The sequence below is a fragment of the Drosophila novamexicana genome, unplaced genomic scaffold (genome assembly GCF_003285875.2).
Source record: "Drosophila novamexicana strain 15010-1031.04,08,12 unplaced genomic scaffold, DnovRS2.1 tig00000485-arrow-pilon, whole genome shotgun sequence".
Taxonomy (NCBI): domain Eukaryota; kingdom Metazoa; phylum Arthropoda; class Insecta; order Diptera; family Drosophilidae; genus Drosophila; species Drosophila novamexicana.
In genome coordinates, this window is record NW_020824808.1 from 4569109 (window position 1) to 4593872 (window position 24764).

General features: G+C 39.0%; 3 protein-coding genes across 5 annotated transcripts; all 3 read left to right on the plus strand.

Annotated features, from left to right (window-relative positions):
* Window positions 1–783: 783 nt before the first annotated feature.
* On the plus strand, window positions 784–3564 carry LOC115761506 (glutamate receptor 1). Its single transcript, XM_030703274.1, has 5 exons — window positions 784–1301; window positions 1623–1791; window positions 1850–1980; window positions 2035–2205; window positions 2580–3564. Exons 1-5 carry the CDS (start codon window positions 784–786, stop codon window positions 3562–3564), a joined length of 1974 nt encoding a protein of 657 aa, XP_030559134.1.
* Window positions 3565–17094: 13530 nt separating this feature from the next.
* LOC115761431 (modular serine protease-like) lies at window positions 17095–19090 on the plus strand. 2 transcript variants are annotated; one of them, XM_030703197.1, is made up of 4 exons: window positions 17095–17200; window positions 17328–17631; window positions 17699–18757; window positions 18819–19090. In XM_030703197.1, the coding sequence occupies exons 1-4, from the start codon at window positions 17146–17148 to the stop codon at window positions 19087–19089; spliced, it is 1689 nt and encodes a 562-aa protein (XP_030559057.1). In that variant the 5' UTR covers window positions 17095–17145; the 3' UTR covers window position 19090. The 2 variants fall into 2 exon arrangements, with proteins under 2 accessions (XP_030559057.1, XP_030559058.1); XM_030703198.1 differs by having other exon boundaries at window positions 17095–17194.
* A 290-nt stretch (window positions 19091–19380) lies between these two features.
* Window positions 19381–21983, plus strand: LOC115761731. Of its 2 annotated transcripts, XM_030703615.1 has the most exons (9): window positions 19381–19758; window positions 19824–19993; window positions 20070–20213; window positions 20271–20480; window positions 20547–20723; window positions 20789–21078; window positions 21141–21286; window positions 21341–21660; window positions 21724–21983. In XM_030703615.1, exons 1-9 carry the CDS (start codon window positions 19479–19481, stop codon window positions 21949–21951), a joined length of 1965 nt encoding a protein of 654 aa, XP_030559475.1. In that variant the 5' UTR covers window positions 19381–19478; the 3' UTR covers window positions 21952–21983. The 2 variants fall into 2 exon arrangements, with proteins under 2 accessions (XP_030559475.1, XP_030559476.1); XM_030703616.1 differs by lacking the exon at window positions 21724–21983 and having other exon boundaries at window positions 21341–21716.
* The last annotated feature ends 2781 nt before the right edge of the window (window positions 21984–24764 follow it).

Below are 24764 nucleotides of genomic sequence, written 5' to 3' on the forward strand. Positions count from 1 at the left end.
ATAGTGCCGGCAGCTTAGTGTTGTTTAATGCGCCGTTTCGTCCTTAAGTTTTCCATAAAGTTACAAGTCCTAAGGAACGGAAAAATAAAAGGTTGGATTACTTGCCGGACGATTTCTTTCTTCCGCATAATTAATACAATGTTCTAGGATGTTTGACTCAAGTTCCAACATGATTTACCAAGCACTAAGATTTCTATTCGTTTCTTTTGTTTATTATTTCAAAAATAATTATTTCACGATCTGGCTCTACATTGTATTTTTTTGCTTTATTTTCATTTGTATATTGTTTTAAGCTGCTTCTGCGACCTGCTAAAACAGAATAAAACTGTTTATAAATTTGTCCTGGATCTTCGCTTACATTATGTAATGTATATAATGTTTTGCAAACTGAAAGCTTCTGAACCTTTTGCAAAACAATCTAACCTCTCTCAAAGACAATAGCTTATATATTCTATAATTGTCATATTTTCTTATTCATAATGGATTTGCAATTTTTGCACAATTCGTTTTGCTTTATATGCTTAAGTAATTATCCTGTCGTTTCCCATTTGCAGTTAACGCACAATTTTCGTGTCAGCCCCGCAACTCGCTGTGTATGGCATGATAAAAAGGCGCTGCACCATAACTGACAGAACGCATAAATTATAAATGATTATTATACACGAGCGGGAATTCGCATGACTCGACTGACACATAAAAGGGGACAGAAGATGCCACAGCGGGGCAAACAGACTTGCAGCTGACCAACAACAAGTCGGCCAAGTGAAAGTGGAGCCATATAAAATGATTAAGTTGCAAGTGAAAATAATTCTATGGATTTTTATAATTTCGGCAACGTTTTTATGTGGCGCGCAAATTGAAAACATAAATTCCAATGAGCTGCTCGCCTTCGAGGACTTTTTGCGTGCCCAACACTTGAAGCATGCGCTGCTGCTCGGACCCGAACCCGGACCTGGCCCCAACTGGTCCAGGCAAATTGAAAACTATAAGAGATTGTTCGCCAACTACAGGATGCAGTTTTTTACGCCCCAAAGGGGCGTGCAATTTCAAGAATTGTTTTACTACGAGGCGCCACGCACTGCGGTGCTTGTGGCTGCATTCGAGGGCGAGCACGTTAAACGCTGGGTCTACGAGGCGGCCTCCGCGGGGGGTTACTTCAACAATAGCCAGGCATGGTTCATGCTGGGCAAATGTCAGGCAAATCGGACAGATGAGCAGATCATTAGGCTGCACTTGTCTGCTTATAACATAAGCATCGATGCGGACATAACAGTTGCAATGCGCGTACCACAGACGACCAGGTGAGTAGCGGAGCGCGAATTGCACAGCGGGGTGCATTAAGTTAACCAATAACAAAAACATTAAAAAAACATAAATTTTTATAAAGTACGGCAAATAAAGGGAGGATAAAACATTAAAAAATCGTTAGATAGTTAATTAACTTCCCCCATTACATTTTTAAGCAATTAAAAAATAACTTACATAAAAAAGTAAAAATAAAAAAATATAAAATACTTATAAAAAGTAATATGCTCAATAATTTAATTATTAAAGTTTATTTTTATAACCACACCTGATTCCCATATGCGAAATATTTGTCATACAACTGCGTTTAGCCTGAGCAGGTTGCTGTACGATGTCTACCGAGTGGGTCAGGATACACCACTGCGCGTGGAGCCCAAGGGCCAGTGGAGTCCGGCCGCTGGCTATAAGCTCTGGGATAACTTTAGTGGAAGCTGGCTGCGACGTCGCAGCAACCTGGGCAACATAACGCTGATAGGCAGCACGGCGGCAAGTTGTGGCAAGTGCGTAGCAAAAGACAGTTAGAAGACTCAATTTTCATTCACAGTTGATCGAGAAGCCGGCTGGCATGGATGATCTGAGCTATTTGAGCAACAATAAGGATCTGCTCCAACTGGATCCTATGCAACGCAAGACATTTCAGCTCTTTCTGCTCATGGGGCGTATGTATAATCTGAGGTAATGTCCTACAGTTTGGTAGTCATTGGAGCTAACCATTACTACTACTTGCAGCTTGGAAGTACGCTTTCGGGAAACTTGGGGGCAGCTGCTGCCAAATGGCAGTTGGACAGGTGTAATGGGCCACGTTACAAGCGGCGAGGTACACTTTGCTGTATGCCCCATTAGATTTGTAACCGAAAGGCATCGCTATATACAATACACGCCTGCGCTCCATACGCAACTGTAAGTCCCTAATTTACCAATTACACTGCGCTAAGCTCAATGCTACAAATTATAATTGTGATATCTGACACTATTTGACAAAGTTATTAGCATTTAAATTTTTATATTTAACGTTTGATTAAATTAAAATTAAATATAAGAAACCTTAAGTAGTTGGTTTTGAGGAAATTTTGAGGACCTCATAAAGTAGATTGGAAAAATTGTAAGATACCAGGTGATATTTACAATTTTTTAAATGTTTTATATGGGTGTAACTTATATATATGGTAAAATAATATATATATATTTTTTGATTCGTTTTTGGGCAAGAATACCTCGTTGTCAAGTGTAATTGATACATGACTTTTTCCACTTCGATTTCTACTCTGTTGCAGGATACACTTTTTGTTTCGCCATCCCCGCCACAGCAGCATACGCAACATTTTCTTCGAGCCGCTGAGCACACAGGTTTGGTGGTGCGTCCTAGCGCTGGTGGTGGGCAGCGGTATGTTGCTGCTGTTGCACGTACGCCAGGAGCTACGCCTGCAGCAGCAGCAGCAGCACCTAGCGCAGCCAGTGGAACGGCAAATGTCATTTGTTTGGTTCACCATGCTGGAAACGTTCTTGCAGCAGGGACCGTCAACGGGTCAATTTCAGCTGCCTTCGACCAAGATTCTGATCAGCGCAAGTTGCATATTCAGTTTCATGCTTATGCAGTTCTATGGCGCCTTCATTGTGGGCTCCTTGCTGTCGGATACACCGCGCAGCATTGTTAATCTACAGGCGCTGTACGAGAGCACTCTGGAGATCGGCATGGAGGATATTGCCTACAACTATGAGCTGTTTACCAACACTACCAATCAGCTAGTGCGCAATGTCTATAGCAAGCGCATCTGCCGCGATCGCCAGCACAATATCCTGTCCATTGAGGAGGGCGCCAAGCGCATCAAGCATGGCGGCTTTGCCTTTCACACGGCCATCGATCGCTTGTACCGGTTGCTCAATGAGCTGCTGGACGAGCGCCTGTTCTGTGAGCTGCAGGAGATCATGTTCAGTCCGCCGTATCTGGGCGCCTCAGTGCTGCCCAAAAGCTCGCCCTGGCGCGAACATCTGAACCATGCGGTGCTTTATTTGGGCGAAACGGGTCTGATTGGCTACAATGACAAAATGTGGACTGTGCCCAGGCCCGACTGCACGCTCTTCAAGGATGCCGAGGTGGAAGTGGACCTCAAACACTTTGCGCCCGCACTCTTCACTTTGGTCCTGGCCATGTTGGTCAGCTCGACGGTGTTTTTGCTGGAACTTCTGTTAGACTGGCTCAAGGCGCGCGCCAAGGCAACTGCTGGATGGAGGGAAAAGGGTCAGTTTTTGAATCTTTAATGTTTTGTAATAAAAAATGTGTTTTAATGTCGTGAGCTGAAAATGGAAGCGGTCTAAAATTAAAAATTCCATTAAACTGCAAACACTTGCAAGGTGCCCAGAAGCAGGCTAACTAAATTTCTCTACAGCTCAGCGCTCTTTTATTTTGGCTTATCAAGTGTTCAAACATTAACTAGCTACAGCTCAAGACAGTAAGTTTATATATTAGACCGCAAGCCTTAAAGTTAACTAACTCTCTAGAGTCAAGTCCACTTATTCTCAGAAAATATATAAATACATATATATACATATATATATACTAGCGGGTATAGCCCGGCCTTGCCCGTGGCACGTATAAAATAAATGTTCTCAAAAAGCTTTGAAAATGATTTTGAAACTCTAATTATTTTTCTTATGAATACTTAGAAATGAATTTTAGCGCGAAACGTCACCCACCAAGTCTTTGACCCCCATTTCCACTAAGGAGGGATGGATTTTCCAAAAAGTACGAAGCATCCCTCAAATGAATTTGAACAAAGAACTTTTAAATTGAGTTTGAGGCCGATCGGATGGTAAACAAAAAAGTAGCATAGAAACGTTTTTCGCGATTTTTCCATACTAGCGGGTGGAATTTCTCGAAACCCCGTCATAACGTGCACCTTTATCACATAAGGTAATTACAGTGAAAACTTGGGCTTCCCAGCTCTTACGGTTTGTGTTGTGCGTTAATCACCAACCAGTCAGTCAGTCAGTCAGTTAGTCAGTCAGTCAGGACAAACAGTTTTATATATAGAAATATATACATAAATTTAAATTTTTTATAAAAATTCTTAAAAAATATTATTTAACATTCAGAAACAATTGTAAGGGATACGTGAAACATAACCAGCACAAATGTATAAAATTTGTAATGAAATTTTAAAAGAATGATACAGCTCGAGTTAAAGTTAAGGTAAAGAATATTTCTCATTCTTTCTCTGCTTCTCTCCCCATTTAAGGATCCCTGCAATTTGTTGTAATAATCAAACATATTATTACAGAATAATCATATTAAAATGCAACTGACGATTGTCGCGCAATCTGACCTTATAAAACTGAATGGTTATGGGCATGTCTATTAGTCCGATGCCAACTGCTGACTGCGTCACGCATAACCTTCAATTAAATTGTCATAATGTGTGACAGACTGGGGAATGCATAGTGCATATTGCGTCTGGTTCACCTCTTGATAGTTTCATGCGAGTCGCGAATAACTGCAATTGAGGCTCATTATAGCTGACAGCTACCTATAAAAGAAAGCCTGACTCAGCTGCCAATGCGCACTAATGTAATTTCAGCATATTATATCTGGAAAAGGGAGCCGACAGCCTTGGATTGTGCCCCGAGGTAATCAAGTTGCAGTAGCTCATTAGAAAAACTTTGCTTAAGGCATTGAAAGTTAATGGGGCGACCAGGGAATACAAAGAATTTCTAAGAAAATTACATTTTATACCTTAGCGTATATAGAGGTAATCTGAGTGAATCAAAATAATTACTTAACAATTTTTTTTAATCTACTATCAGAAAGGATAAATATTTAAATATAGTGTAAATGTAATGTTGAAATAAAATTATGATTTTGTTTATTGATAATATAGTTTAATTCACTTTTATCACACAATTGCTATTTGTTTATAAATTATGAAATATAATAAACAATTTTAATCGTCAGTAGAGCTAAGAGATGTTCTTCTTTCGAAACATTTTAAAAGTCCCACATGTATGAACGACTTATCTTATTTTTATCTTTGAATCCTCTCAGCCCTTACTAATAATTTAGCAAAGTCGATTTTATGACGAGCTAACGAATTGATTGAAATATATACAAATAATATTAACCATATATTTCATCTAGAGCTACTTCTCTCTTTTTTATTGTACCCTATCTACACGTCAAATTATGTAAATTTACAACAAGATTAAGTTCATGTCTGTGCCTCGGTCTCTGTTTGTTTTGCAATTCAAATGAATTTGATGCTTTTCTTCAACCCTCCTATTGATTCCCATCAGCACCCAAATGCTATTTCGTGTGTGTGTTTATGCTTTAGTGTGTGTGTAGGCATTTAACTATCTATTTAGCTCTGTGCTCTGTTTTATGCCTGTCGAAAGCCGCCCCTACTCCTACTCCATATATAAACTAGAAGCATTTGTTCTCGTTGGCCTTGCCGTTTCTGACTGTTCCTCTGGCCAAAGTATCAATTGTTGGGCATTTATTTATTGTTGCTGCTGTTGCCTGTCTGCATTTGGCCTGTGCATGTAGTTTATGGCTTATGCTTATAGTTTGGCTATCGTTTGGCTGAATGCTGAATGAATTTATATTGTTTTTGAAGAGTTTAAATGTTTGTTTCATGCCAGCATCGTCCAATGGTGCGTATACGTAATGCCATTTCATGCTTATCTAATTTGATGGCCCTAAGCGCATAGACCTTATTGTTGCTACAGTGAGCTTAAGTTGTGCCTTGTGCTAATATCAATTCAGTTACTCGCAGCTTAGATGGTGATTTGGAACAAGGTCAACTGGGCTCTCATAAATATATCGGCTGTCGAATAGGCCGAGCTCAAAGAAATCACATTAATGAGCTACCCAAATGCTTGGTAAATTAAATTAGGAAAAGTGCTTGGAGTGGCTTCAATGATTTTTATGCAATTAAAGTAATTGATATGAATTGCATATAAACTTTTGATTTTAATTATAAAAATGTATTTTGTGTCAATACCCTTTTAAGAAATTTCATTACTGTACAATTTTATATTTACTACTGGTTTTGTTTTCAAACCATTTTAATTTATTTAATGTAAACTAACTTAACTAGGCAAGGTCTTTGCAAAATCTGAAGAAACTTTTGCAAATCTTCATTTATTGCTGTAATTAATGCATTAATAATACAATAGGGAAAAATAAAAGGAGTGAGGTGGGACTTGCCAGGGAAGTGAGATAAAAGCAAACTGCAATATTTTCACAATTTATGCTGTCTCCGTTTACTCAAGTCCTGCTCTGCCATGCCCTTCCATATACTATACTGTCCGATTTGTGAGTGGAAAAACACTAGCAACTTTTGCGCTGAATTTACGCGGCATCTTTTACTCTTCCTGTGGCCCGTTGACCACAGCTTTTTCTAGTCCCGTCTTGCTGTGTCCTGCCTTTGGGGCTGCGTTTTGCTTGTAGTTCGCTTGTGTTACGTGCTTATTATAAAATAATTAAGTCCTTTAGGAAATTATAGTTCTTGTTGCCTTTAATTTTGATTTTGCTTTTGTCACTTCGTTTCTTTTTCTCGCACTATTTGAGAACGCTTTTGTATTTGTTTTTAGTTCTTTTCGCTGTGATTTCTGTGAGATCACATTTATTTTTTCATTTTTTATTTTTTATAGCAGAAGTGAAAAAGGTTTTCCAATGCTCAGTACATTTTACTTCATAAATATATAGAATGGCAATCACAAGTGTAGCAAAAAAGTTAATAATTTAATTTATTATTTTACATAGTCGAATTGGTTTCAATTTTTTCCTTAAAAACACTGATTGGTATTTAGAAATATATTGTTATTTTAAACAAAGTTGTCGCTTATTTTACTATTAAAGTTGCTAATGGAATTAAATAGTTATTTGCTGTCACCAGACTTTCCACTTCATCAACTGCGAAATAAAATGTACTCCAGCAAACAAACAATGGTCTGTGGCTGTCCTGTATCTGTTATTGTGTTTATCAGCTGATTTTGGCACATGAGTAATTTATGGTGTATCTAATTAATTTATGCTGTCTATGTAACTTTCGTTAATACTGTCTGCTGTCTGCGTCTGTCCGGGCATTGAGTTAATGGCCCAGCCACAATGCTTTAGCAGTGTCTATGGGAATAACTCAATTAAAGCCGAACACTAAATTAGTTGACACATTGGTTGCGGCAGTCATGCACGCAATGCATATGTATTTGTATCTCAAAGGCCTTTTGAGGTACTCGTGGTCATTCAGATACATAGGCTGACATTTTGGTGTGTGGCTGGGTGGATGGCAGGCGGCTCCTACCAGCTAAAAATACACTTTACAAATGCATCATAGAGAGACTCAGATCTGGCATCCTATCCATTTTTACCATGACATGGAGTATGACAATTGTTGGTCAGCTATAAGCAGAGTGTGGTGGCATATGCACTAAGGTCCAGCTACAGCAATAGCCGCTCCAAGGGGACACTTGATCAATGCCCCACGATGTAAAAATACACGAGCACAGCGACTGCAAAAAAAGTGTCCTGACCGGCAGGCATGTATGAGGTACATGAGTAGGCGGTTAGATTGGAGTCCACTTCTGGCGGCTGTTGCTGCTGCTTGAGCCACATGTCCACTTGAAATGTGAACAGAACTAGTAAAGAGCAAGCTATATAGCACTGCGCGGATTGAAGTGTTAAAATATTTTCGCAGAGCCAAAAATCGACTAATTCACAACAATCTAGTGAAACTAATAGCAGATACTATGCACTAACTCGAATTTAGTATAGTTACACTTATTTGGTGACAATTTGATTAGCAATAGTTATATTTCCATTTATTTAATCACATTTAACATTAAATCTTTTCGAGTGCAATTTAAATCATCTTATCCCCTGGCTACAGAGCGCAGGTCCAATTCCAAAGAGCTCTAAACTCTCTCATTTGTGGTCATAGCAAATAATAGCAAATATTTAGCTAAGTAGTACATTTATCCATATCAAAGATCAGTTGCTGGGACTCTAGATAATTTATACAAGGGCGCATTTATACTTGCAGCGCTTATCGCTAGGCAATTATCAAATTAACCAGGGAGTACACCATCGCGTCCGTACTTCGAGTGCGCAAACAACTCTGGCAAACGGAATTAGCATGCAAACTAATTCAATCTTGGCGAGGCATTGACTACACTCACTCCACATTCACACAGCACTCACTTCTGATTCGCTTCTACTCAATCCAGCCGATAAGTGTGTTTGAGTGAGTGTACATGTGTGTGTATGTGCATTTACCTGCAAGGAATTCGCAGCACTCAGGCAAATTGTTAGCATAGCAGCAACAACAACAACCACAGGAACAAACGGTACACAAAGGCGCGACGCGTTGGTCCTCGAATGTGATAAGGATAATAAGCGCTAACAGGCAGGCGCTACTGCTGCTGCTGCTGCTACTGCTGACCTGTTAACTGAATTGAAAGCACACAAGCCGCGATTCACGCCCAAAATCACACTGGCCAACACAACCAGCCACAAATGTTGAACTTCACTTGGCCAAGTTAATGAATCGTAACGCAAAATGCAATTAAGACCCCAGCATGAGAGAGACAAATTAATTTCGCAGTTGAAACTGTTTGACGCTAGCCAGAAAGTGCAGCCATTGACCAATCAATTTGGGGGAGGGGGCCAAAAATGAGCTCCGCAAAATCGTTAATCATGTTAAAATTTATTTACAATTTGGCCAAGTGCTGCGCGGCTAACAGATTTATCATCGCCCTCCCTCTCTCCCCTGCGACAAAACTATATAACTAACAACATGTGTACAACAGCATAAAACAATGCAAGATATGGGCGCTTGTCGTGATTTTTATTCACCACTTTTTTATGTGCTATTATACTTTCGTTTTTTTCTGTATTATATAAACGTTTATAAAAACGTTTATGGAATGCAAAATATAAAAGAGGGTGGAGTAGTTTGTTTGGTCGTGTGAAGTCGTGTTGGCTTGCTAAACAGAAACTGAAAACGCGAAAATTAAACACGAAGTATTGCATCGCGTGTATCACGAACCCAACGCTAGGAAAATGTACAACTGCAAGTATCGCCAAAATTGTATCTGTATCTGCGGCTATGTAACAGCATCTGTATCTGTAGCATGTCTGCATGTGCTCTGCATAATTTGAAAGCTTAGTTTTTGGGGATCTTGGTTTGGTTTTGGGTTTGAGTTGGAGCTGCGATGTTGTCGGAGAGTCGACGCTGGCTGTGTTCCTCGGACGTTTTTCATTTGTTTGTGTCCAGTTGGCGCATAAATTTGCATGACAATTACCCGTTGTTCGACGTGCATTGTCAATGACATTGTTGTTGTTGTTGGCGACGTTGTTGTTGTTGTTGTGGTTGACATTTTGCCATTTTAATTAGGCAGCATCCTGTCAGCTGCAATCGTCCATCTGACAGCCATTTGCGTTGATTATGAGCATACGAGCTCTGATTTAAGGCTGCCGTTGTCTGAACTAAGCGACCACGCCCACATAAACCAAATGCTTAACTATTGTAGAGTCATGGTGAATTAAATACAATTAAATACACAAATACATAATGTAAATTCAAAATATTTTCAAATAATTTCAAACTGGTTAAAAAATACTACAAAAATGTTGTTCAAAACTGTTAAATTTGTTGCCGTCAATGATGCCACATAAATTAAATATGCCACATAGAGTCCGTTTCCGTTAATTCTGTACACGCACACAATTACACCTGGCATTTGTGTGCATATTTTACTTGCTAATTTCGAAACCTTTTATTTGCAGTAACAAACTTTCGCATCCGGCAAAGCACACACACACACATGGGCACTGGCTCACGTACACACGAAATATTTGTCAAAGCCCGTGCAAGCACCAATGCAAACAGACACCCTAGGCACACAAACCACACACATACACACGCATACACACACTCAAAAGACGACCGCGCTGCTGTTTCCGTTTCCGTTTTTTGCAGCACACGTGCGTGTCTGCGGCTCTTTTAATGCATGCTTGTGTGTGTGCGTGTAAGGCCCGCCTGTTGACAATTTTGCGGTGAAGTGCAGTCAGTTTCATGGCAAGCTTAATAAATAACAACATTGCCCAAAAATTAAAATAAAAACAACAACTCTGCTGCGGTTGCGCGCAACTGCTCTAGCCAGTCCAGCTCAATTGTTAAAAGCGTCGTTTCTTCAAAATTTAACACAATTTGTCTCCGTTGCACCATAAATTTACTGCTGGCATATAGCAGCAGTCCGGCAGAAAATCATAGTTTCTGATATCATGTTTAATATTTTTAAACCCTGAACCCATTAAAAATGGGTATAAGGGTATATTGTATTTGTGCAAAATGTGCAAATGTATGTAACAGGCAGAAGGAAGCATCTTCGACCCCATAAAGTCTATATATTCTTGATCAATAGCCGAGTCGATCTAGCCATGTCCGTCTGCCTGTCCGTCCGTCCGTCCGTATGTATGAACGCAAGGATCTCAGAACCTATAAGTGACTTGAAATTTTAGATGTAGGTGCTCCTAGGGCCTGCGCAGATCGAGTTTGTTTCCGATAATCGATAACTTACTCCGTTTCCAAGCAATCGATAAAAACCTATATCGATATCCTGTTTTTCGGGCAATTTTGGTAAATAATAAGTGCTAGAGTCACCAAACTTGACATATAGCCATTAAATTAAAATATATATATTCATTTGATGTTGGATGAGAGGGTTCAGGGTATCCCCTAGTCGGGAGCTCCCGACTAGAACCTCTTACTTGTTATATATTATATTCATCACTTCTAGATATCTTAAGCTTTTTTATATTAATATATTTGATACAATTTGATATAAAATAATTTTTCAATAAAATTATTATTAGATCGATTCTAAGGAAAAAAGATCGTGCATAGATTATAGATGATTTGGGCCTCTTTAAACTTAGTCGTAGCTATACTGCTTGGTATCTCATCGCCAGCTTTGCGCACATGTCCGACAATATTCTCTACTTTTTAAATACCTAATTACTTCATGCATTTCAGTTCAGTTTTTGTTGCAACTTTGTGTGCGCACGTGCCACATGTTTCGCACTGCAACTAACTGCAGCAAGGCAAATACTTTTATGACTTTTCTACAGAACGGACCAAATGGACGATGCTACGTGTTTGGAACTGCAAAATCTGTGAGAGTTCTACTTTAGGCAAGGCCTTTCATATGTTAATTCCATTTGGTCTGCTAATTTCTTCTACTGGCTGTCATATAGAATATAAATGTTGTGCCTTTAGTTGTTTCTGTGGTTTACAATTTATAAACGCAAATTTAAAATTTAAAGTTTAAAAATTTTTAGTTAACATATGTAGAAATTGTTAATAGTCGGCATTCTTTCTGGCTGACTCATTTTATTTTTAATGCGAAAAAAACTATTTAAACAGGCCGACGGATTAATATCCTTGAAAATATATGGCTTAATTTTTGAGAGATTCTTTTTATAGAAGCCTTAAACTATTCCATCCCAATATAATTCGGATTTTTCAGCAGAATACTAAAACTAAAACAAATAAGATGGTGTTGATTAAGCTATTTTGAAAAGCAGAAAAGTTTTTCAAAAAGCTGAAATATAACTCATTCGTCAACCAAATCATTGTATAGAGCTGTATGAAAAAGAAGTCCGATGTTGGCAACAAACTTTTTAATACTAGTATGAAAAGAAAAACGTACTCATTAAATTAACAAAAGTATTTGCAAAAAAAAAAAAGGCAGACTGAGATTTTTCAATTTACTTGGACTTTGATGCTGATCTCAGAGTATGTACCCGCAATGCGGTCAGAGGAACCTTATTTTACATATTCTGCACACTTGCATGAAAGCATTTTCAATGGATTGGGCTTGGCACCTGCTTTAAGCCACAAAAACCAGCAAAAACTTAAGCTATTACTTCAATTTAAGCGTAGCCAGCACATAATTAAAAGTGTTGCCAAAGCGCCTACAAGCCAGACTGAAGACTCTTGCGTTACATACGCAGCGTTAGCTGAAAGTTGCAACAGCAATGTGCAACACTGGGGTAACGGTAGCGGCGCACAAGCGGAAACTAAGTCAACAACTTTCCATTTTGTCAATGGCTGTGTGCTGCTTGGCTGGCTCAGCTTGTTGGGTTAGCTGGGCGTCTCGTTCTGTAAATGGCACACACTCTGCATATGAAACTAGAAATAATTTTTCAATTCACAAATGAAACTTTTACACACAGCTGCAGATCTGACGCAAACTTTAAACTTTGCAAATGCTACGAACGCTGCTCCCCAAAGAAAATGGTAAGCCAAAGGGGTGTGTGTGTGGTATGCTGCCCAGTTCAGTTGCAGTCGTCATTTGCAATATACTCTCCGCTTGCTGCTGCCGCTTTTGCTGTAGATTTCTTGGAGGTTTCGCCATTTCTGGCTGTCTTCCTTTCGCGCCGCAAACTCCAGAAGGAAATTACAAACCGAAAATAAACGCCAAGAGCGCAGACCCAGCCCGTCGAGCGGGGAGCGGGGTGCAGGGAGCGAAGACCAAGGACCTCAGACCCTATACCAGTTGCCGCTGGGAAGTTGTTGACGCAGGACGAGCGCCGGGCGCTGAGTGTCAGTGTCATATCCTGTGCCAAAAGTGCACACACAGTGTTCCCTCAGCCCTCCCCATCATGTAGCCCAACCCGGCAACGAGTGCTGCTGCACATTACAAATGAATAATTTATGCACGCGTTCAACTGCAGATGGATGGAGTTGGAGAGCTGTTCCAGCCACTCGCAGCAACAGGGGTTGTGGCAGGGTACAGGGGGACGGTATGGCCCAACAAAGTCGTCCTGGTCAACGCCAAATGAGTTGTGGCAGCGTCTCGCTGGTGCCGTAAAAGCCAATGCCAGGCAGCCGGATAGCTGTTGCTCAGCATAAACTAAAATATCGCCCCACTTCTTTCCAAGACTCCCGCCCACACAACTCTGACTAGCAAATAACATGGGTACGTGCTGCAGCTGAATGCGGCTCTGGTTCCGGGTGGGACTTGTGGGGTGCGAAAATTATCTGCTTGCCACCAAAAAGACGGAGGAAAGCATCAGCTCCAAAGTTATTAGAGCAAAATTTTTGCCTTTGCCTAAGTTATGGCCAAGTGTCTATCTCTCTCTCTCTCTCTCTCAGCACATATTGAGTTATGACTTAATTGGATAAGAGCCAGCCATATAGCGCTCCCTGCCTTTCATTCGGCCCCATGCCGCAACAGTGCAGCTTCCCTCGGCCCATGCAAACTTTAGGCAAAAGTTTTGACGACCTTTTTTGTCGGTTGGCTTTTTGTGTGGCCGCAAGATCTTGTTGTGGGTTCCGTTTGGGCTTCTGCCGATGACTAAGTGGAGGAGGCGACAGTTTTTGGTTATTAGCGCTAGTCGAAAGTTGTCGCTGCACTCGCGGCACTGTCCGCCAGACTTTTAAGCTTAATTAATTGGGTAATGCCTCAAAAATCCAAATTGATTTCTAGATATAAGAGTTTCTGTTAACACGAATTAAATTCGAATAATTTTTGCATATGCAGGTTGAAATTATTATTTATTGCTAGTGATAAACAAAGTCAACTCGTTTACGAACGGAAATATTATCAGCACCCCTAGGGACCACGCCTTGTGACGCACATAACACTGGCCTACAAGATCTCTAAGCCTCATTTATTTTTTTTTAAATAATTGTTCTATTAGGAAAATAAATATAATAATTAATGATATATTTTATACATGAAATTTTTTAATTTTTTCGTGGATACTTTAATGAAATTTTTTTATGCTTTTCAAACATATGATATCTTTTAAATATATGAATTATTTATTTAATGTAATATATTTGTTGCCCAGTGCAAGCAGTACACAGGCATGGAATATTTATTTAAATTTCAATATTTTTATAAAATACGCTTTTGCAAGCCTACAAATTGCAGAATTGTAATATATATTTAATTTTGTTCTTTTTATCAAAGTTTATTAGCATAAAAAATGCAAAATGTAGTAATGTCGCTGCAAGGGACTATGTCAGCGGATCGGTGCTATAAGAGCTTCAAGCTCATGAGTGCCGCAATCGAAATGCAAATGACGCAGAGTCGATTTTTAGCAACCGCTGATGTAGCCGTTGTTGTTGCTGTTGACAAAGTTGTGCTGGAAACAACAACAAAAACAGCAACAATGATACAACATAAAGGAAATGGTAACAACGACAAACTGGCAATGCAATTTGCGCTCATTTGTCAGTGTAAACAGTTTGTGTGTGTATGTGTATGTGAGTGTAAGTGTCAGCTCATGTCAATCCATATAACGTATGCGCCCCTTTGGCCATGCGAAATGCCGTTTGTCGTACTCGCTTGCCGTTTGGTGAATCACAAAAGCGCATTTTGTTTGTCAATTTACAAACAATTCCATTGTCACTTGTGCACTTTATGTTGTCTGCACTCTACACTACCCAACTTCATCCGAACCATCCCGACTACATTCACCACCCAACAGACACATCAAAAGCTGCCTTTGCTATGCTACAATCATTTTCATTTTGAATTCAAGACTCACAACCCCCAACTATTAATTCAATACTCACTCCAACAAAACTAAGCACACTGAAACTGGATTCCCCTCTGCCTTAATTGAATTAAAAATAGTTAATTTCCTCAAAGACACAAAGTAGTTAAAAAGCATCCAGCATATATATGTATATATATCTGTATATAAAACTGTTTTTCGTGACTGACTAGCTGACTGATTGTGATCAACGCACAGCCCAAGCCGTTAGAGCTAGGAAGCTCAAATTTTCACTGAAGTTACCTTATGATGAAGGTGCACGTTAAGAAATTACACCCGCAAAAATCGAAAAATCGCGAAAAACGTTTGTATGAAACTTTTTTTTTTGTTTACCATCCGATCGGCCTTAAACTCAATTTCAAAAATCTTTGTTTGTTGAAAAAGGGGCAAAGACTTTGAGAATAAGAAAAATCATTTGGGACGTGTTTTCGCAAGTTCCAAACTTCTTTGGTAGAAATGCGTTTCAAATATTTTTTGGGCTAAGTTTTTAATTTTTTCCGATTTTTATCAAACATATTTTCAAAGCTCTAAAAAGGAACTTAAGGATTACCTGTTTTAGCGATTTGGGAAATTCCACCCGCAACAGTGGCAAATTGGCAAAAAACGATTGTATGATAGTTATTTGTTAACCGTCAGATTACTTTCAAAATATTGTCAAAGCTTTTTGATAACATTTATTTTATCCGGGCCACGGGCAAGGCCGGGTTACAGTATAAATTTATAAGCATAAGCATTAGACACAATTGAGTCCTTAGAGGCGTCAATTATGCATTTTGGTTTCCAGCCTTATGAGTTTTGTGTTCCTTCAGCCTTGTATCAAATAAGCGCCTAATACCCTTGCAGAGACTTTTTATAAGAAAACATTTGATTTTTGTTCTTATATTTCATGCTATCTCAACGAAACTCACGAGCTTCATTTCACCTACAACACAATATAAAATCTTAGAAGCATCTTGGTATCGAAGCACTTTTTCATATATGAATTTCCAATGCTAGTGTATATGCAAGGGTATGAAAATTTCATCATACCGAACATGACTGTTCTTTCTGGTTTTAATTTTTTTTTATTTTTTCTTTTGTAGTGCAACCCATTCAATTGTAAGGCCCGTCTTTAATTTGCGTTCAAATGCTAAAACTAGTTTTTTTAATCAATGGGCAGGCAACGAGTATGTATTGAAACATTGGAGTGCGAAAAAACCGCTTTGAACAATTTCTAACAAGGTCCGCAATTCATCGAGGAAAAAATAATAAAAACAAAAAAAAAAAAAAAAAAAAAATACCCACTGAAAGAACAAATTGAAAAACTGTGTGTTTAAAATGAAAGGGTGTCAAGTCGAGTGTGTGAATGTTTTGAATGCTTTGATCGAATCTGCGCACATTTCAGTTTGTTACCATAATTATAAGCCAAAGAAATAGGAACAACGACGAATACTCCAATCACTATAATTGTCAAATATGACAAATAGTTTGACGTCAAACTACCCTGTAACAATAATAAAAAAACTAAATCATTATTGAAATTAATAAAAATTATTATATCGTGATAAAAAAATATAAAAATATAATAATCATGATCATGAATAAAAATAATAATCTTCATGTATACGCATATGTACTGTATGTGCTTGTGTGACTTTTTATACCCATTAAAAATGGGTATAAGGGTATATTGTAGCTGTGCAAATCCAAAGGTATGTAACAGGCAGAAGGAAGCATCTCCGACCCCATAAAGTATATATATTCTTGCCATGTCCGTCTGTCTGTCCGTCCGTCCGTCCGTATGTATGAACGCAAGGATCTCTGAACGTATAAGAGCTAGAGAGCTTGAAATTTTAGATGTAGGTGCTCCTAGTTCCCGCGCAGAGTTGGTTTCCGATATTTAATAACTTAGTCCGTTTCCAAGCGATCGATAAAAATCGATATCGATATCATGTTTTTTTGGGCAATTTTGGTAAATAGTAAGAGCTAGAGTCACCAAATTTTGACATATAGCTTCTAAAATAGAATATATATATGCATTTGATGTTGGAAGAAGAGGGTTCAGGGTATCCCATAGTCGGGAGCTCCCAACTGGAACCTCTTAATTGTTTTCGCTTTCAATCGTATTTGTTTTCTCATATATGTATGTGTTTATATATGAATATACAACATGGCTGTCCTCCGATATCAACAGAGCTTGGAATAGTTTAAATTCAGTATACAAAGAAACTCAAAAGCGAACAGTCGATATTTGATACAACGGCATTACATATATTGTTATAATCGGAACAACTTCAATGTTTCAAGTAGTTAGAATTTGCCTAGTGCTGTTGTGCCTGAAATATGGTAATTGTAAGCAATAATATACATATATTTGCATGGAAAAAGCAAGTAGAATTAAATATTAATATTTATATTATATTATATTAATATTAATTATAATATAATATTAATATTAATATTAATTATATATTTACAGCCTATGCGAATACAGGGCAAGAAAGTGGCTGTTTTGAGGGGCAGTTTCAATGCAAGAATGGTCAGTGCATAACTGATTCTCTCAAGTGCGATACATTTATGGACTGTGCCGATGGCAGCGATGAGACATTTGTGGAATGCTATGATATCAAATGCAATGAACATAGGTGCTCATATGGCGCCTGCGTCAAGAGCTCCAAATGGTGTGATGGAAAAAAGGACTGCTGGGATAATACAGATGAGTACGAGTTCGATTGTACCAACGACCCAGGTCTTTTCGATCGAAAAATTCGTGGTAAATGCACGTGAGTTGCTCAACAATTTTTAACTAAAATTTAGACAATTCTCTCTTTTTATTTTTGAAATTTTCAGTGAAAAAACTTACACGCAGTTTCAATGCAGAGAATCTGAGGAATGTATTCCCCATAGCAAAATGTGCGATGGCGTTGGGGACTGTTTGGATAATTCGGATGAAAATATTGAAGTTTGTGTAGGCTCGATCTGTCCACCCGGTTCCTTTCGTTGTGCCTACGGCGCCTGCATTTCCAAAATGGCGGTCTGTAATCACCGTATTGATTGCCTAGATGGGTCCGATGAACTGTCTGACTTATGCAACGAGATGAGCAACAAGACCTCGACTGAGGACTGGTACATACCGTCTTGGGAAATCTCTACAACCGACAAAAGTCCGCATCTAACGGCTGTGTCTACTTCAACGGTTCAGCCGCCAGAATTTAAGAAGAGCTGCACTGTGATCGGCGCGCAGCTGCGTCTGAGAACCTTGTACAATGGCATGCCATATTTCAACGGTGGAACCGTGTCCCATCAGACAACGGTGCGACTGAGCTGCAGCCAGAAGTATGCACTTCAGGGCAGCGATGTAAACACTTGCGATAATGGTGACTGGAAGGCACCGTGGGCGGAGTGTGTAAATACCTGCGATCGAAACAGTATCATAAATGATCCCAGTATTCAGGCCGTATGTACTTCCAACAACAATACCATCGATTGCGCCACAGATCCACTTGTGGCCTCAACCAGAGCCATCATTCATTGTGCTAAGGGCTATACATCCACTATTTCCAATGAAGAACTCAAATGCAAAACGAATGGGAAATGGTCAAAGGTCAATACTAAACTTTCTAAATTAAAATGCAAGCCTGACTGTGGAAGAACTTTTGACACAGTTAAAGAAGATCCATGGCTGGTCAGCGTATTTCAACGCATCTCAAATAATAATTATATATTTCGTTGCTTTGGCTCAATTATTGACCCATTTTATGTGCTCACTGTGTCCAACTGTTTTTCCAGCAGTTCCGAATTGCCTACAGACTACACCATAGTTTTGGGCAATAAGTCGGTTGGATTCAATGCAAACCAGGAACATGGCTACGAAGTACGAAACATTGCCAAGGTGGACCTGAAAACATTGTAAGCACACAATAGTTTAATAGTTTAAATATGAAGTAATATAATTTTTATATATTTTTAGCAAGCCTCTAGCTATACTGAGTATGATAAATCCTTTTATACTCTCGGCTAAAGAGCGGCCCATTTGCCTAAATGATTCCCAAAGCAGTTATAATACCAAAGCACACGGGAACACTCTGGGAGAGCCAATTGTTGAAAACACTGAACAGGTATACTCTTTAAAATATATTGTTGATGAAAATAGCCCAGTTAATACAAGGATGTTCACCAAAGGTATTAAACGTTTATTATTACAGCATGTATTAAAAAATAGTTACAAATATGAAATATAAATGTCTTGTACACGATTCATAAATATTTACAAAATTGTACTTTAAGATTTTATAAAAATTTAATAAAATTGTATTCAGAACAAATAAAAGTCTTAGAGTCCATCTATGGATGGATTTTAAATAATAAATTTAATTTTGTCTTATTAATAGGGAGTAAGGAAGTAGTACCCATTCCATTTCTGTCAGATTTTGATTAAAAATTCAGGAGCCCAGATATCAAGCTGTGTTTGCCTGTCATAACTTAGATTTAGACACACTAAACACAAATGATTTTAATATATACAATTTTTTAATAATTAATTTTAACATTTTTTAATTGTTATTTTATATAGTTTTAGACGATCTTTTATCCGTTTTTAATACACTCCCCCAATTGCAAACACAAGACAATGTCTCAGAGCGCGGAACTATTCGCACCATCCGCTGGAGTGCAAAAGCACCTGGAGCCATGGCAAGTACTCAAGTGGACGGATGATCAACTGCGAGCCATGTACACCGATTGGGGCTCCTATTTTGTTCATAGGCAGAACCTACATGCTGGTAGTCGATACTTTGATGCTGCGCTGGCTATTGACCCAAATGATACGAAGGTCCTGTTGAGGCGAAGTCAAATCAAAAGGAAAGTGGCGCGGGCGCCGGAGGCACTCATTGACTGTGTAAAGGCAAAAAGTTGAGAGCCAAATTCGATATACATATGCATCGAAGGCTATAAAATATTTATTTCAATTTTGCAGATACTTTAAAAAGAAAAAATAGGCTTAAGTTCGATCCAGAAATCAATTTGGAGATTTGTGATGCGCTGTATGAATCGAATAAGTTTGAGGATGCCAAGCGAAATCTTCACTACAATCTGAGGCTCTTTTGCTATTCGCAAGCAAGGCCATTGCTGAATCGTCTGAGTGTGGTTAGTTAGATACATCTATATATTGATATATTATGTATATACCATATAGCCTACACCACGGCACTACTGGTCATAGGTCAATGGTAATATACATGATGCGCTTTCGGATGAAACAGCACCGGCAGTGCATAGACTTATAGACAAAATGACATCAGGTCTAACCAAGCGGCCCACATATGTGAAGCCGGACTGTGATGTGCTCAGCATATTGGAGAAGGAGGTAACAATCAAATACGTGTTTGGGAATCAAGGAATAAATATTTCTGTTTGTTTTCAGGAAGAGTTTCTCTCACCGCTGGAGAAAAAGCGCCGCGAGCGTCGCTTCAAGACCTATAATCAAGCCTATCTAAACAAATCTTGGATGGATGTTTCTTTTCTTAAGAGTTTACGTGAAAATCCAAACCTCTTATTAAAAGAATCCGTCGAGTCAACGAAATATTTAAAACGTCTAGCCAATGAAAAATACAAAACAGTTCGAACATTTACAGTATGTTTATTTTCGCGTTTAATTCTTATCTGTGAATGGCTAAATGCGTATATTTCATTTATCTAGAAAATGCTACACGCCCGCTGCCCCATGTACAGTAAACATTTTAAGACGTATCCGAACAACGAACTGTATCTGAAGAACCAGGAGGAGAACTTTTTCCGCATACAGTATCAAACGAGACGCAATATGTTTAAAATATTGCGAACTATTCGAGCCCTGATCAGCAAACATCAGCTAAAGGTTAATTATCAAAAGTGTTTTTAAAACTGTTTTTTGTTTTTTATTTTTTATTTTGTATATTTCAGAAATTGACGAAATTTGTGGATGAGGTCACGGGCGACTATGTAACAATCAAGACCCACCGCATTATGCCTTGGAAATTTGAATTCATTAATGAGGTCTACAACTATTTGGGTTTGGCCCGCATTAATGAATACAAAATTTCAAGCGCCATCAAAACATTATCGGGACGAACACGTCTCCTGAATTTACTCAAGATCCCAATTGAACTGGGTACAGCCGCCAATGTCAAACTCAATAATATAATGCAAATTAAGCGAGAGCAGCTTGTTGATCCCAAGGCAGAGATATTTAAGTTAGATCTGATTATTATGTTCATATGTATAACTATTAATTAGTATTTCATCCTTATATTAGACAACGTATAGCTCGATTTGAAAGTCGCATGCGATTTGCCAAGTATCCCATAGAACGCAGCTACTTGTACCATGAAGCGGCTCAGGCGAATCTCGATAATCATTCCTTCGATACCTGCTGCTTGCTGGCTCGCAAATCCATGGATGGTTAGTATTATTGAGAGTATGTGGCTTACACTCAAATAACATAAAACATTTCAGAAGCAATCAAGGGCAATAGCTACGTATGGGCCGCTTTGAGCGCACTAATCGCTTGCAAAGCGCATACGGTGCTGGGCAAAGTTGAGAGGCAAAAGGAAATGTTAACTATAGCCTTTAAATATGCCAAACGTCTGAAAAACATTGATCTAATCCTGTTCATAGACATTTGTCTGAAGGTAAATAGCGAGGAAATAGAGCTCAAGAAGGCGCTAATTGCCTCCGAGGGCAGCGGTAAACGCAGAGTGCGCCGCTCTCTAACGAGTCTCGACACGTCAATTGATAATTCTCCTGTCAGAAATTCCAAAACATTGATACCTGAAGTGGGTGAGGAACAATTAGAAGAATGATTGAAAAATGTCAGTGTGTTTTTATTTTATTTGCAGCCGCAATGCAGCTGCCATTTAGGGATGTCCAAAAGTTGTAATTTTTCGGAAAAACTTAAAGTGAGGTTTTCCTTTCAGCCGAACTCAAAGTTTGCTAAAGCAAAAATACTGCAAAAAAAAGGAACATTAAAGCCTGTTGGCCATTCAATCACTGCAAGTGCTGCAACAACAACAACAGCAATAAGTTCTCTTACAACTTTCTACTTTCCTCTTTCGTCTTATTTATAAAAATTATATGTTTCTTTTGCCTTTGGACGTTTTACAATACCTTTTTGTAGGTACTATAATTTTGTTGTGAAATATGTGACGCTTTGTTGCATTTCCTTTTCTCCTTATTCCATTCAATGTGCTCCGTATTCTCAGTGCATCGATAAAGATAAAACTTAAATATTTATTGTTGCTTCTTTAGGAATCATTTAAAAAAAAAATAACATTTATTAGTGTAAATTTATTTATAAAACTCCAAAACTGGTCGGTCTTAAAAGAAAAATGCCAGTCAAAATCATTACTGTAATATGTTTTGTTAACTAAATTCCGCGCAAATGCTGTATCTGCAAGGGTATTTCAACTTCGGCATTGCCCAAAGTCAAGGGTAGTAAACTTTTTAAGGCAAACTTTTCACACTCTACGGCTGCTGAGGGGCGTGCTAAACGTAAATCAGGATTTCTTGAGCTGTTCACGCCAACGCCGGGCGGAAGTGCCGCTAACATTGCACAAAAGACGCAAATAAATGAAGCCATTTGTTGTGCTGTTAGCTGATTTTTGCTGCAAGGGTTGCTGCTCGAGTAGTAGCAAGGCGCAGCAGGTCGCAGCCGGTTGGTAAAGTTTCTTGCCACCTGCCATTGAAAATTGTTAACAATTTCCATTAGTTGTTTGTCATTTAAATTTCGTATGTATTTTTAAAATTCAGCACGCCAAGTCAAGCCAGCCCCCACACACACATACACCCAAGCTTCAAGCTTTAAGCCATCTGCCGTTTACCCAGCTGTAGCCCTGGTTTTTGGGCAGGTCCTGCTGCAGGTGTTACCCAACTTTGCTCGTAGTTGACTCGACAGTTTTTGGATTTTAGGGCGGGGACTGCTATTGGGGGCACACAAATTTTGTACATGCAACGGAAGTGGATAATTTAGTAGCGGAAATCATTTGTCGTATTTCTGTCAGTTGTAAATTTAACACAATTTTTGGCTCTTTTATTTATGACTTGAGTATAATTAATAAGGGCCCAGATCAGATATGGTGTGCTATGGTCTTTTGGAAGCCGGAAATAAAAGGCTCAGAGAAAATAAATTTATTTAATTTTTTTAAATTTAAGGGATTTCAAGATCTTGATATAATGGAATGCATTGCATATATTATAGCATGAATATAAAAGCTTATATTTATAACCGTTATCTTTAAGTGAACACGCCTAAATACAACTTTTCCTACCTATGTTTATTTTTCCACCTCTTAAATGTTAAAGCTAGATTCATATTCAGATCTTACCAGGATGTGGTGCAAGGTCATGTGTTTTATCTTTTCAAGTCCACTGGCAGAAACTAGCTTAAACCTTTTACAAATTGCGCGCAATGAAGTTGCCGAAGCAGATTCAAAAATTTCTTCAAGCTGGTGCTTTGTGATTTCTGCTGCAAAATTACACAAAGCCAAATAAGAACAAAGAAAATGTCGGCGTGTTTAGGGCTCTAGGTGCTCTAGGGGCTGTCGGTTAGGTCTGTTTCGGGATGTCGGGGGCAAAGAAGGCGGGAACAAAGAGCCCAACAAAGCCAATTGGCAGCAGGCAACTAACAAACTGCAACTCAACTTTGTAGACAGACCGGAGGCAGTTGTTGTTGTTTTTGTTGCCGCCTTTATTGCTATTGTTGTTGCTGTCGACGTCAACGTCAACGTCGACGCCGACGCGTGCCATAAAAATGCTGCACCAGAAAATTTGCAATTAAAAGCGCAGCAAAGCAAATAAACGGCCACGCCCTATGATCAAGTAACGCCCTCAGCTGTTCAAGACTTAAACTAAACGTACCCGTACCGCTCCTCCGTCCAGCGCATTCCGCCCACCACCAGCGCTTTATGTAGTTGCCAACTTGACGTAGTAGCTGACTAATTAGTCATAAAATTACATGACACAGGACGAGCAGCAGGACGACAAGGATACCAGCCGAGTGCCAGAGTGGCGGTGTAGAGAGAGATGGGCATCTACCAGAAAGAGAGAGAGCGAGAATCCCACAAAGGCCGTGCAAATAGCAGCCGCAGTCGAGCAGGCAAGTCAAAGTGCAAAGTGCCACCGGAAGCAGTTGGCGGTGGCGGAAATGCGTGCCTGTCGCAGTGATTGGGTTGGGTGGTTAAGCGGTCCGTTGCCTGGCAGGCAGGCAGGCAGCCAACCAGCCAGCCAGCCAGGCTAGTCGGTGGTTTTATGACCCACTGAAGAGTGCAGCGGCAAGGGGATTGGCCAACTGGTCTGTCGCTAATTGCTGATTTCCCGTTGTTGGCAACTGCAGCTGCCGCAGGAACTAGGTATGGACCACATGCCACAAGCACACACACTTGTAATTTTACTGTAAGCAAAAAACTGAAAATTCTTCGAGCTTGTGAAAAGGCAAAGCTTATTAAAAGGGGAAAACTATGGCTGACACTGATAAAAACTCGCAAGAATTAAAAAATAGTTTGTTGGTAAACACGGAGTTATTGAAAAAATATGTTTTCGAAACTTTTTACAACTTCAACTGCCTATTAATTGAGTTTTTTTTTTATATTGCTTGTACGTAAATTGCAATTTTCCCTGGCGGTATAATTAAAATAAAACTCCAATGGCGAACCTTTTGGACAGCCCTAATCTTAGCCTTAGAACAAAGATCAAGGAGTATAATTAATAGATAATATAATTAACATAGTAATTAATATAATGGGGCACTCTTCCACTGTTAAACAACTTTCAATTCAAAAGTTGCCCTTAATATTCAGAAACATTGTCAAATTTCGTTCTGGCTGATTAAATCTTGTTTTATCTTATAAAATCTTATCAGTGGTAAACAATTTTAATATCCTTT

Excerpts from the sequence above, each read along its gene's own strand:
- LOC115761506 (XM_030703274.1), top strand. The coding sequence starts at position 784 with ATGATTAAGTTGCAAGTGAAAATAATTCTATGGATTTTTATAATTTCG. Across the intron at positions 1,792-1,849 it reads CGCTGATAGGCAGCACGGCG|TTGATCGAGAAGCCGGCTGG; the intron begins GCAAGTTGTGGC and ends TTTCATTCACAG. Across the intron at positions 1,981-2,034 it reads GGGCGTATGTATAATCTGAG|CTTGGAAGTACGCTTTCGGG; the intron begins GTAATGTCCTAC and ends TACTACTTGCAG.
- LOC115761431 (XM_030703197.1), top strand. The coding sequence starts at position 17,146 with ATGTTTCAAGTAGTTAGAATTTGCCTAGTGCTGTTGTGCCTGAAATAT. Across the intron at positions 17,201-17,327 it reads GTGCCTGAAATATGGTAATT|CCTATGCGAATACAGGGCAA; the intron begins GTAAGCAATAAT and ends ATATATTTACAG. Across the intron at positions 17,632-17,698 it reads AAAATTCGTGGTAAATGCAC|TGAAAAAACTTACACGCAGT; the intron begins GTGAGTTGCTCA and ends TGAAATTTTCAG.
- LOC115761731 (XM_030703615.1), top strand. The coding sequence starts at position 19,479 with ATGTCTCAGAGCGCGGAACTATTCGCACCATCCGCTGGAGTGCAAAAG. Across the intron at positions 19,759-19,823 it reads TGACTGTGTAAAGGCAAAAA|ATACTTTAAAAAGAAAAAAT; the intron begins GTTGAGAGCCAA and ends TCAATTTTGCAG. Across the intron at positions 20,481-20,546 it reads AAACAGTTCGAACATTTACA|AAAATGCTACACGCCCGCTG; the intron begins GTATGTTTATTT and ends TCATTTATCTAG.